Consider the following 12,592-nt stretch of genomic DNA (forward strand, 5'->3'; position numbering starts at 1 on the left):
GGAGTCAGCTGTCTTAACCGTGGCTTGTGTACTGCAAACACATATTCATCACTGTCTCTGTCACGAGACTCTGTTCCCCTTTCGGGCTCTGTCTTTATATTTATTTTGAAAGATGAAGCTCGTGATTATGGTAAGGGGCGTTACATTTCCGACGCGTGCTTGTGGTGTTCGGCCAATCACAATGTACTGGGTCAGCTGGCCTATCAGAGCAGACTGCGCTTGTCGGAAGGAGGGACTTTGTAGAAAACGAAGCGTTTGAGAGAGGCGGGGCATAGAGGACTTACAATAATGTACAGTATTTTTAAAATAATGTGTTTTTTGAACATTAAAGCATGTCAACATATTCTGTTACACCAAATACACAAAATAATGATCTTTAAAAAAGCATCATATGACCCCTTTAAGGCTTAATATAATTTAAAAGGATAAGTTATAAAAAAATCACCCCCCTCACAGTTGTCATGAAGGGCAAAATTAACTATTTAGACCAAAACCACTTTTTGTACCAGGCTGTAAAAAAAATGTTCTGCTGTAAAATTGGGCATTTTAACATGGGGAGTCTATGGGACTGACTCCCTTTTGGAGCCAGCCTCTAGCGGCCAGTCGATGAGTTGCAGTTTAAGTCACTTCCGTGTTGGTTTCAAGAGAGAGACCGTAAGGTTGCCACTTGGTCCATGCACATTTGGAAACCCTAAGCAAAATAGTGAATTTCTTTACAATCTGTCCTGTGGATGCTGTGGGTACACCTTTCTTTGGGTCAGATCTCAACTTGTTCGATCACAGTTGCACTATTAGGTTAGTGTTAAGTTATAGCGCTCTCTTGCATTGAAAATTCATGAAATTTGGAAAGTTTCCTCAGAATGTTCTGTTGTCCATGTTTTAATTTTCATGAAGTTTGTATCAAATGGTTACAAGATATAGACACACCAATAAACATATTGGCCTATATCTGCTAAAGGATTTACCCTTTAAGCCCGAGGGGGGACACCTCCCGCATGAAAAAATTAATAATCAAATTACTAAGCAACCTCTGAATGGAATAACACAAAATAGGTATCATTTTAAAGCTTCGAATCAACTCTTAACAAGCGTTGAGCAGTCCCTCTGAACCGGAGTGTACCACGGGCGGGACGCCCCCCCTCCGCAAAAATATTACTAATCATATTTTTCAAACCACTGCCTTGATCAACAAAAAATATCATTTGAAAGCTTAGAGTCTGAGCTTTACAATGCATGTAGCCGCTTTGATTAACTCCAAAGCAGTGCCGAGTTATTTGCTGATAAATGGCAACAACAAAAAATTAATAATTTACAAAATATGCCATTTACTCTGTCAAAAACATCATACAGCTCAGATAGTCATGTGTCATATGTCATTTGAAAGGTCTCATCGAGTAGAATAAAACAAGCATAATTGTTTGGGGCTTTGAATAAACTGGAACAAGTTTTTGTACAAGAAGTCACCCCAAGACCCATATGAAAATAATATATTGATGTCACCATTTTACTTGTAACTTCATAAAACATGCTCAGATCGTGGAAAATTTTTTTTTTTTAATAACAGATTCTCCTGATTAAAAAGAGCTCAAAATCATATAATCCGTCATTTATATCTAAAGATATTCCTCAAGAATTTATAACGCACATAAAACTGCGCAGGCGGCATGTAGCTTAGCAAAAAAATCTAAGGTAGCTGTCATGTAGCATTTTCGTTTGTAACTTCATAAAACATGCATATATCATAGAAAATGGCAAGTCATTATTTGCAGAAAATTCTCCCGATTAAAAAGAGCCCAAACTCACCATAATCCATCATTCAGATCTAAAGATATCACTCATAGAGCTACAACACATAAAACAGAATTAGGTCATGTAGCTTAGCAAAAAAATCAGAGGTTGCAGTCCTGTGCAGTTTTAGCTCGTAACTTCACGAAACATGCAAAGATCTTGAAAAACCGCACAGAAAATTCTTCTGATTAAAAAGAGCCCAAATTTACCATAATCCGCCGATCAGATCGAAAGATTTCATTCATAGAGCTGTAACACATGAAACCAGACAGGCGCAGCAGAATAAACAACTGTACTTTCACTTTGCGCTTTTATTTGGAACTTCTTGAAACATGCTTCGATCGTGAAAAATGGCATATCATTATTTACAGCAGATTCTCACGATTGAAATGAGTCCAAAATCAAAACAATCCATTGCGTCTTTCGTGTGTAAATAATACCTAAACCCATGAATTGAAGAAATCAGTTGGAGAGCTCCATTGAACACTTGGCAAGCAGAATGTAAAACCTAGAATATTTCTGTGTATTTTGTGTACTTTTTTTTTTTAAATAATTAGGTATCATTTTAAATCTCAGAAATTCAGTTTTCCAATGCATCCAACCATTTTGATCAACTCCTAACCAGTGCTGCCTAGTTCCTCTAAACCGGAGTGTAATTTTTCAAAATCACTGCACTGATCAACACAAAATAGGTGTCATTTGAAAGCTTTGAGTCTGACCTTTACAATGCATGTAGCCACTTTGATTAACTCCTAAGTAGTGCTGAGTCATTTGCGGATGAATATAAAAAAATTTTTTCATAATTTATGAAAAATGTTTTTTGTGCCATGCACTCTTAATATGTCAGAAACATCATACAGCTCAGATAGTCATGTGTCATATGTCATTTGAAAGGTCTCATCGCTCCTAAGTAGTGCTGAGTCATTTGCGGATGAATATAAAAAATTTTTTTCATAATTTATGAAAAATGTTTTTTGTGCCATGCACAAAAAACATTTTTCATAAATTATGAAAAATGTTTTTTGTGCCATGCACTCTTAATATGTCAGAAACATCATACAGCTCAGATAGTCATGTGTCATATGTCATTTGAAAGGTCTCATCGGGTAGAATAAAACAAGTATAAATGTTTGGGGCTTTGATTAAACTTGACTGAGGCAAAACAACAATTTCAAAACTGTAAAGGGCTAAGAGAAAGGGCTACCTTGGTTCCAAATGCTTTAACTTTTGATTACTTCATGATATCACCACACAATTTTATTCACATACAGCACACATGTTGGGAAACATCACTAAAAAATAATAATGATATGAAAAATTTCCCTTGACCACACTAATTTTTCTTACATTTTATCACCTATTTCTCAACATGAATATTCAAATGCAAAGCCCCCCCCCCCCCCTCCTACCCTTTTGACTCTCCTTACTACAGTCTTGGAGTTATGAGTCATTATATTTGTGCATGACACTCAGAAAACAACAGTTTTTAAAATGCCTTCAGATGCCAAGAGCTAAACAAAAAGGCCTATTTTGTTACAAAATACTGTAACTTTTGGATACTTTATGCTATCACCACAAAATTTGAAACAAATACAGCTAACATGCTGGGGAACATCATGGGAATTTTACTCCTACCTTATTTCTGTCCTGAGATATTGAATGTCAAATAAGACAGATATGGTATAATACAAATACTTGTGAAAAACGATTAATATCTGGTTTATAAAACTGCATTCAAGATATTAAAGGCCATTCTACTGAGTATATTAAAGAAAGGGAATTTTATTGGAAAAATACAATTTGTTTCTTTATTACACCCAAAATGAAAGCAAAACAAAAAGGAATGACAAATCAGGGCTTCTGCTGGAGGCAGGTCATTATCGGCTGATCATGTACATGTCTTCTGGTCTTGATCTAGTTTTAAATCAGTATTGGTCAGAAATACGTTCTAGCATAGAGGAAATCTTGGAAATTGAGATTGAAAAAACAGCTTATATTCTATTTCTTGGCAAAATACCTGATTCAGTTAATAATAGGAATAAATATCTACGTATAATACAAATACTTGTGAAAAACGATTAATATCTGGTTTATAAAACTGCATTCAAGATATTAAAGGCCATTCTACTGAGTATATTAAAGAAAAGTGGGAAAAGGAAATGCAGATTTGTATCCCAGCTGAAGAATGGCTGAACTTAAAGGGGTCATATGATGCTTTTTTTAAAGATCATTATTTAGTGTATTTGGTGTAACAGACGGGGAAAATATTTATGTATGTACCCATTAAGGAGTATTGTTTGATTGTTATTGTGTTGAAGTTCATAAAAAAAAAGTAAAAAAAAAAAAAAGACACATGAAAAATTTCTCTTGGACACTCAAATTTTTCTTACATTTTATCAGCTATTTCTCAGCAGGAGAATGTCCATATAAAATAACCCCCTCCCCTCTCATTTGACTCTCCTGGTTATTTGGTAACTTCAGTGAGGCAAAAATGCCCTCGGGGCTTAAAGGGTTAAATTAATTCAAATTCTTTCAATAGTTTTTGTCAGAAGCATTTCTAGTTGATATCCACCAAATTTCATGCAAATCGGACCAATGGCCTAGGACGAAAACGTTTGACAAAAGAACAAAACTCAGTGATAATTTTTTCTTTTTATTTATGGAAAATATGATGCAGATATGATTAGCTTATTTGGAGAGACTGAAGTTTTTGGCAAAAACTTATCGAACCAGCGATTTTCACAAAATTTGGAACTTACTAATTTTCACACAATGTGCAAATATGTCAAATTTTGTAACATTAGGCCATGTTGTTATTAGCCACAGAATGTGGACTGGAAGATGGTGGCAGTGTTATTTTGTTTTTATGTAGCCAAGTCATTTTAGAGCACATGTTAGGACATCCACCAAAGAGGATACATACCATTGTTCAACTTTATTGATCATATGGTTATGCCATAATTAAAAAAGATTTTTAAAGATTTAGCATCGTCTATAGGTGCAATTTTGACACTCTGAACTTGGACTTTTAATGAATATTAAACAAAAAATAAATAAAAATAACTACTTCAGCCAGTTGCCAAGGCATTTCTCATTTTTAATTTTACTTTAATTGTACGAAAATAACTAAAACATATAAAAATGTCATACTAAAAATGACAAAAACACAATAAAATGAATAAAAATAACTAAAAGCTACAAACTTTGAAATGTTAAAACAGCTAGAATTTTATCTCTATGATACTAAAATAACACTAGTTTGTGCTAAATTCTGATGACATTAATTATTAAATTGCAATATTTTTACCTTATATTTTAAGTTTTAAATGAAATGGGACCTGTTTTTGTGATACGTGATAAACATTACAGTGGTGACATTCTTCAACTGGTCATGTTTTAAATCAAAGTGTGACAGTATTATTTTGTGTGTACACCTTTCAGAACAGGGAGGAGGAGTTGTTCCTGAAAGCCGTCTCACTGTGTCACACGGTGCAGATCAGTTATGATCAAACGGATGGGCCGGGAGACCCGTTCTCACATGCCAATGGCTTCTCTCCTCAGATGGAGTATTACGCCTCTTCTCCTGACGAGAAAGCACTAGTGGAAGCCACCAAGAGGTGAGAGCACAGCTGCAGCTCAGTTTCTCTGTCACCTGCTACTGTGTATTTCTGCAGTCAGTTGTGCTAAATATAATCTTTTGACCATGACTGTTGAAACATTTGACTACATCTGTGGGGGGAAAAAACTAACTTTTTCTGTGAACCATATCTTTAAATTATGTTTTTGACTGCAGGATGGGTGTCACATTTATAGGAAGCCATGGAGAAAACATGGAGATTAAAACATTTGGAAAAGCAGAGAAGTACATCACACTTTTCTGTTTATTTTAGATGACTTAATGTGAACCATACTCATAAAGTTGTTTAGCTTTTAGAGTTGTCTGTTTAACAGCTATCTTTCCGCCCGCAGATACAAACTCCTCCACGTTCTGGAGTTTGACGCAAACCGCAGAAGAATGAGTGTGATTCTGCAGAAGCCCTCAGGCACGTGCCTCTGATCGCACATGTGCTGGTTATGACTGAACCGCAGCGAGCGAGGAGTTATCTAATGACATTGTGTCTCTCATTAGGTGAAAAGGTGCTATTCACGAAAGGAGCCGAATCAGCCATTCTGCCCTACACCACGAGTGGCGAGATCGATAAAACCAGAGTCCACGTGGATGAGTTTGCTCTGGTGAGCTCTCTACATCATGCTGCCATGCTTGCATACTAGTTCACTCTAGTTAGTGGTGCTTGAAGTTTCACTGTTGCTCATAAGTAGTAAAATGGACCATATACTGATCCCAAAGTATTCAGTGTACAACTCGTCCACACCGGATTTTGCGGCGTGTGGAGAAGTGTGGTGTTATTTTTCTCAAAGCTACATTTTGGCAATTTTCACTGGACAATTAAGTGGTTTAAAAAATAAAAAAAATCACATAGACTTACATTTGAAGGTGGGATTGAGTTATACTGTACCTCAAGACCAGGGGCCGGATTTATGAAAATCTTGTTAAGAAACAATTTTCTTAAGATAAGTTGTAAGAGGTCTGTAAAAATGTGAAATTCTTGAAAAAAATTCTAATTCATTCTTAAGAGCATAGTTGTCCATTATAATGTCATATTTAGCTACCTGTGTCCTTCAGCAAGTAGAAAATATACAGAAAATGAATAAAGTTTTCAAACACTAAATTTTAAATGAAATCTAGATGAATCCTTAAAGGTACAAAAGTTATTGATTTCCTTTTTTTTTTTTCCTTTTCTTTGATGAACAGACAGCACAGCAGCTGGTTTATAAGGTTATTTGGCTGCTATTACTTTAAGAGCTGCCGCTGCTGAATGTGATGCGGATCTGACACACACGCTTGTAATTTCATTCACGCTTTAATATGAAATAATACATGCTACAGCGTGCTGCCATATCTGTGTGTGCAATTGAAGAGCATGTGCTACGAGCACAGTATAATGGCTGACAGGACAGGAAGATTCATTTTTACTGACGTATGGCCTGACAACATCTCATTACTGTTGTAATGTACTGTTGTTAATATTTGTCTTAATTTGTACCCAATAAATTCAGTAAAATTCAGTAAAGTTAGTAGTAGGGATGGGCGATATGGGCTTTAAAATATATCACGATATTTCTGGTATTTATTGCGATAATGATATCAGTGACGATAATTCAGGGAATCCTGTTTCTTTAGAGAAAAGTATTATCTTTCCTATTTTTACCCAAAATAGGGTGCTGTGAGCATTAACGAGTACACGCGTAATGTAAAGACTGTTTAATTCATACTGGAAGCCGGAGGGCGATCTTGCACAGAAACTCCACATATCCATAGCAGAAGTAATACTACTGACGATGCTCCCGGACGGTATCCAGTTATCGCTGAATAAAACGCATAACGGAGATAGAGACATTTTATCTGATGAAACTTGAGGAAAATAAACATACGATTGCACAAAATATATGGTTTATCTGTGTTCTTCAAACTTGGGTATTTTTATAAGGAAAGTATATTTATAATGCAATGTTAATCGACATGGCCTTTATCACTGTATATAATACTATCATTCTGTAATATGAAACCACGTCTGGTCACAAAAAGAAGTATTTCAAACACTCGACTATGTTAAGTTAATTTGGAGAAAAAGCATGTCAATAAATTATATATTTGTTGGACAACAGGTTTGTAAACAGGCTCATACACATGCAAAACTGTATCGCAAGCCCTAACCAAACCAGTTACAGATTGTAAAAGGAGTTCAAGCTTCTCATTTAGCGATATAGGCTACTCCTCTTCAATTTCACGTCCGCCTTCCGCGATGTCACTCAACACTGTCGCACACAGAAATATGTCAAGAACTAGACTTTATCGTTATTATCGCGGGAAGACTAATTCTTATTGTGGGGAGAATCTTTACCGGTATATCGCAAATGATAAGATATCGCCCATCCCTAGTTAGTAGCTATCCCATTATGGTTCGGTCAAATGCTGTTACTCAGCTAAATTTTGTAGGCAAATTTCAGTTGGAATTCATGTGATTAAGAATTCGTCTCAATCGTTCACATTGACCAACAGAAAGCTGTTTGGTTGTGAAAATGACTTGAGTGTGAGCTATGATTCATACATAACCACATTATTGACAACAGAAAATGGGCCATTTTTGTCCACACAATTTTGCCTAAATTTTGCAAATGGGTTTAATTACAGTGATTTTTAATAAGATTCTTTTTGGAAATTTAAATTCTTTAGAACAATCTTAAGAAAACAAAAATAGCATTCCTAAATGTTTTAGATGACACAAAATATTCTTAACTTTAAAATTTTTTACAAAGAATATTTCATGAATTCAGCCCCAGAATATCATAGAGACTGATTTGTACAGGAAACAACTGCCTAGACAAATCACCTCAAAATGCCCTAGCAACTTCTCACAAGAATGGACGAGAGAGTAGCCACTAAACTTTTTCTTCAGACATCTAAAAGTCTAGTTGAAATGTCGAGGTCTGGTCCAAGTTCAGCTTTTCTAATTCAAATGATGTCGATGGGAGCACTGCAGTTAATTAGCTCCGTTAGCTGTCCTCATTATCAGCTGTGCTGAAACCCATGAGAGTGTCTTCAGACTCACATCGCGCTCACACACACACACACACACACACACACACACACACAGGCTCCTGGCAGTCCTCAGAGGATTGTATTGAGACTCATGGGATGTTTCAGACACAACAGCCACATTGAAATGCTCCTCCATACGCTGAATGCTCTCTATGTCTGCGCTTAAGAGCATTAACTCAATTATGGATGTGGAGCTCGGGACTGGGGCTTTCAAGCAGCTTCTTGGCCAGCAGTTCACCATCAGTTCTACTTTATATCAGCTTTTGTATTACATTATTTTGTGTATTATTGATCCTTCATTTGTGCACGAATCAGTAAAATGGACTAGTTTAACTTTCTTCCTCATGTGTTTGTCCCATCTCACTTTTGTAGAAGGGTTTGCGGACGTTAGTGGTGGCCTGCAGACACTTCAGTGCAGATGAGTATCAGGAAGTGGACCGGCGGCTCCATGAAGCCAGAACGGCTCTGCAGCAGAGAGAGGAACGACTGGTCGAGGTCTTCAACTTCATTGAGAAAGACCTGGAGCTGCTGGGAGCGACTGGGGTGGAGGACAAGTGAGTCAACACACACACACACACACAAGGATGCTGTTGTTTGAATAAGTACAGCTTTTTTTACTCAAGAAACAGTCTATAAGGCTAATGTTTTTGTGTGTTTGAAGAGTGGAGAAGAACCTTAGCCTTTGCGTCTAGTTGTAGCCAATATACTTGTGTACGTTTTAAATATCTTGTGCATAGCGGTTCATCTTTTATATCGTGGCCAAATGTATTAAACAACAAGCAAAACTGAGCTCCCATATACCTACAATAAACTTTATAACCTGTAAATTGATGAAGACGTAATGCCTCAGATCCGGCCATGACAGACAAAACACAGATCTTCACTCGTCAAACACCTCGTTAACTCCATTTGAGAAGGATTTTCAGAAAATGTTAAGTGCAAGTGTCTGATCATATATAAAGCCAAAATACCATCTCTGACAACGCATTGTTAATTATTGGGGGAAGGGGGGGGGACTTTCCCCATTTCTATCTTTTTCTTTTTTTTTTTGTGCCGAGTAGTTTGCCTTGGGATTTTTTACTTAGCAAATCTGTGCCGCGGCAGAAAAAAGGTTGGGAAACACTGCTTTAGATGGCAACTTCTTAATTCTGTGATCATATTATAGTATTTCTCACAAATAAACAATATTTAAAATATACATTAAATTAATATAACATGAATAATATAAAGAATACAACACAAATACATCATAGTGCCTGAGTGAATGTGGCCATACCTAATTGGTCAATTATGTGCAACACTTGCACACTATTGGTCAAATTACTTTTCTGTCATTACCTTCAGCAAGTATGAAAATAATAGGAAAGCTACGTTGGCCCAGTAGTGCAGAACACAACCAAATTTCTACAACACAATGGAAACAAGCTGCAACAACGAAATGTGCGCAACACAACAGAAACAAGCCGTAACACAACGAAATTGGCACAACACAACGGAAACAAGTCGCAATACAACGAAATTGGCACAACACAACGGAAACAAGTCACAATACAACGAAATTGGCACAACACAACGGAAACAAGTCACAACACAACGAAATTGGCACAACACAACGGAAACAAGTAGCAATACAATGAAATTGGCACAACACAACGGAAACAAGTAGCAATACAATGAAATTGGCACAACACAACGGAAACAAGTAGCAATACAACGAAATTGGCACAACACAACGGAAACAAGTCACAACACAACGAAATTGGCACAACACAACGGAAACAAGTAGCAATACAATGAAATTGGCACAACACAACGGAAACAAGTCACAACACAACGAAATTGGCACAACACAATGGAAACAAGTAGCAATACAACGAAATTGGCACAACACAACGGAAACAAGTAGCAATACAATGAAATTGGCACAACACAATGGAAACGAGTCGCAATACAATAAATTTAGCACAACACAACAGAACAAACTGCAACACAATGGAAACAAGACACAGCACAATGGAAATATTAGTATTGCATTACTCTCATCATGTTACTCACTCTAGATTACTTGCGGGATGTTTTTCTCGTCACTTACACAAATATAAACATTGTGCATGCTGTCCTCCATTTTCTGAAACAACCGGACAGGTAAATAAGCTCTTTGCTGATTGGCTTGCACAAATTTCCCGCTAGAGTTTTAATTTTTCAACCTGCGCGGAAGATGCAATTAAGGCGAATATCATTAATATTCGCGTCACCCAATTCACATCATTCGTGTCTATTCACGTCTTTGCATTGACTTTATGTAATCTACTCGCGCAAATGGTGTGCACACACCATTAGAAGTGTTAAACAAGGATCTTAAACTAATGGAGACTGTTAGGTGTTCTCAACGCTGTCAAAATAAAAGCCAAACAGAAAATCTTGTCAGCCAATGCAGATAATTTAAAATTGCCAAATAACTTTCATGATCACTAATGTTAATATGTTGCTTGAGGTTCTATTATAATGCTACCGAAATATAGCTTGTACTATAAATATAAATTGTGTCTACACCAGAGACGATGGGAACAATGCAACAAAGTCAAATAGATGGCATGTTCAGCGTAGATGGCCTCAAACTGACAACAGTCACACTTGATGTAGACAAGGTATAATGCTAGTGGTCGACAAATATATCGTCTGATTTTTGGCTTTTTTTTTTTTATTATCTGCATTAAAAATTAAAAGTTGAACTTAAAAAGTTAAAACTTCAATTTTGACAGCACTAAAGACCTTTGGATAAAAAAAGTCTGTTGGATCTGTTAAATGCACATACTCTCTGTGACAATATATGACAGTTAATTGTCAACCAGCAGTGCTGATAGTGGCAGTGGTGTGATGACTTCACACTCGTGTGGTGCTCGCTCGTGATTATTGGATGGCCTCCTGGCATGAGAGCAGGAAGTCAGCCATGAGTCAGTAATCAGTTTGACATGTCGCCATGACTCACACAGCTCTCTGTGCTCTTAAGACTAGCCATCAATCTCTGTCCACATGTGCAATTCAAGTGTTAAAGGCATGCAGGGACACAGGAGCGTGTCTGGAATCGTGCTGCAGTGACTGTCGCTGTGATTTCCATGAGCTTTTTGACGAACCATTAAAACTGTACAACTGAGGCACATACACGTCCTCCCAATGAGCATCTTCAGAGAAATCCTCAGATAGTTCTTGACCGTCTTTGTGGTAGGCGACTGTATAGAGCTATATATAAAAGCATGAGGAATACAAATAGAACAATAATAAAATTGTGCAACCAAAATCTGCATATGGAAATATTTCATCCTCACCCATAAATCCCATTTGCCGTTGAAATGACAAAATTTTGCCTGCGAAAATTCACTGAACAACACAACTGTGAATGTGCATGCCTTAAGAGTCAGAGAGAGTAAAAATAATGATGAAAAACCCATTTATGACTACAAGAAAATTTGATGAAGCTGTCATCAGCGTGGCACTTTCACACATGATGACTGTAGAGATCAGGATGGTTTTGCTTTAATGAATGGTGAGCCGTTTCCATGGGTCAAGTGTGAATAGCTTGGTAATCTGCACGTTTAATCAAGCCTCAGGGAAAACAACAAGCTGTGACTGCATATGCAATTATGTGGTTGGCATTCTCTGCAGCATAATGCTGCTGTCTCTGGAGTAAATGCCAACAGTGTGCTTAATTTGTTACTGTGTAAAGTCAAGGCTAAGAGATACGTTTAATTATTTTCTAAATGAGTTCTTAAGAACATGCTACTTAATGCTTATCAGATGCTTGACAGTTGTTAAAAAAAACTTTAATAATATAAATAATATAAAAGTCATTAATAGTATAATTGATAAAAAATTGCCTTAATTTCATGTTGTTAATAAAAGAAAAAAAAAGTAGAAAACTTTTTTCCATGTGATTAAAGAATAATTACCACCTGGTTATATGCACATCATTGATGTTATGTGTTTTCATGTTTGTTCGAAAGATTATTATCTGTTCATTTTAATCCAATCAGTGGTGTGTGTCAGCATTTGGGAAAAACCAAAAGAAAAAAAAAAGCACTTTAACTATATGTGTGTGTGTGTGTGTGTGTGTGTGTGTGTGTGTGTGTATATATATATATATAT

General features: G+C 36.5%; 1 protein-coding gene across 5 annotated transcripts in view; it reads left to right on the forward strand.

Annotated features, from left to right (window-relative positions):
- The window catches only part of atp11b (ATPase phospholipid transporting 11B), an 83,399-nt gene that overhangs the window by 46,368 nt on the left and 24,439 nt on the right, over positions 1–12,592 (forward strand). For all 5 annotated transcript variants that reach the window (XM_016252443.1, XM_016252439.1, XM_016252440.1 and 2 more), the window contains 5 exons: positions 5,230–5,405; positions 5,582–5,650; positions 5,758–5,831; positions 5,918–6,021; positions 8,822–9,003. In XM_016252443.1, coding sequence (XP_016107929.1) covers positions 5,230–5,405; positions 5,582–5,650; positions 5,758–5,831; positions 5,918–6,021; positions 8,822–9,003 — 605 coding nt within the window. The remainder of the gene's footprint in view (positions 1–5,229; positions 5,406–5,581; positions 5,651–5,757; positions 5,832–5,917; positions 6,022–8,821; positions 9,004–12,592) is intronic.

This window comes from Sinocyclocheilus grahami, unplaced genomic scaffold (genome assembly GCF_001515645.1).
Source record: "Sinocyclocheilus grahami isolate Dianchi unplaced genomic scaffold, SAMN03320097.WGS_v1.1 scaffold1108.1, whole genome shotgun sequence".
NCBI lineage: Eukaryota > Metazoa > Chordata > Actinopteri > Cypriniformes > Cyprinidae > Sinocyclocheilus > Sinocyclocheilus grahami.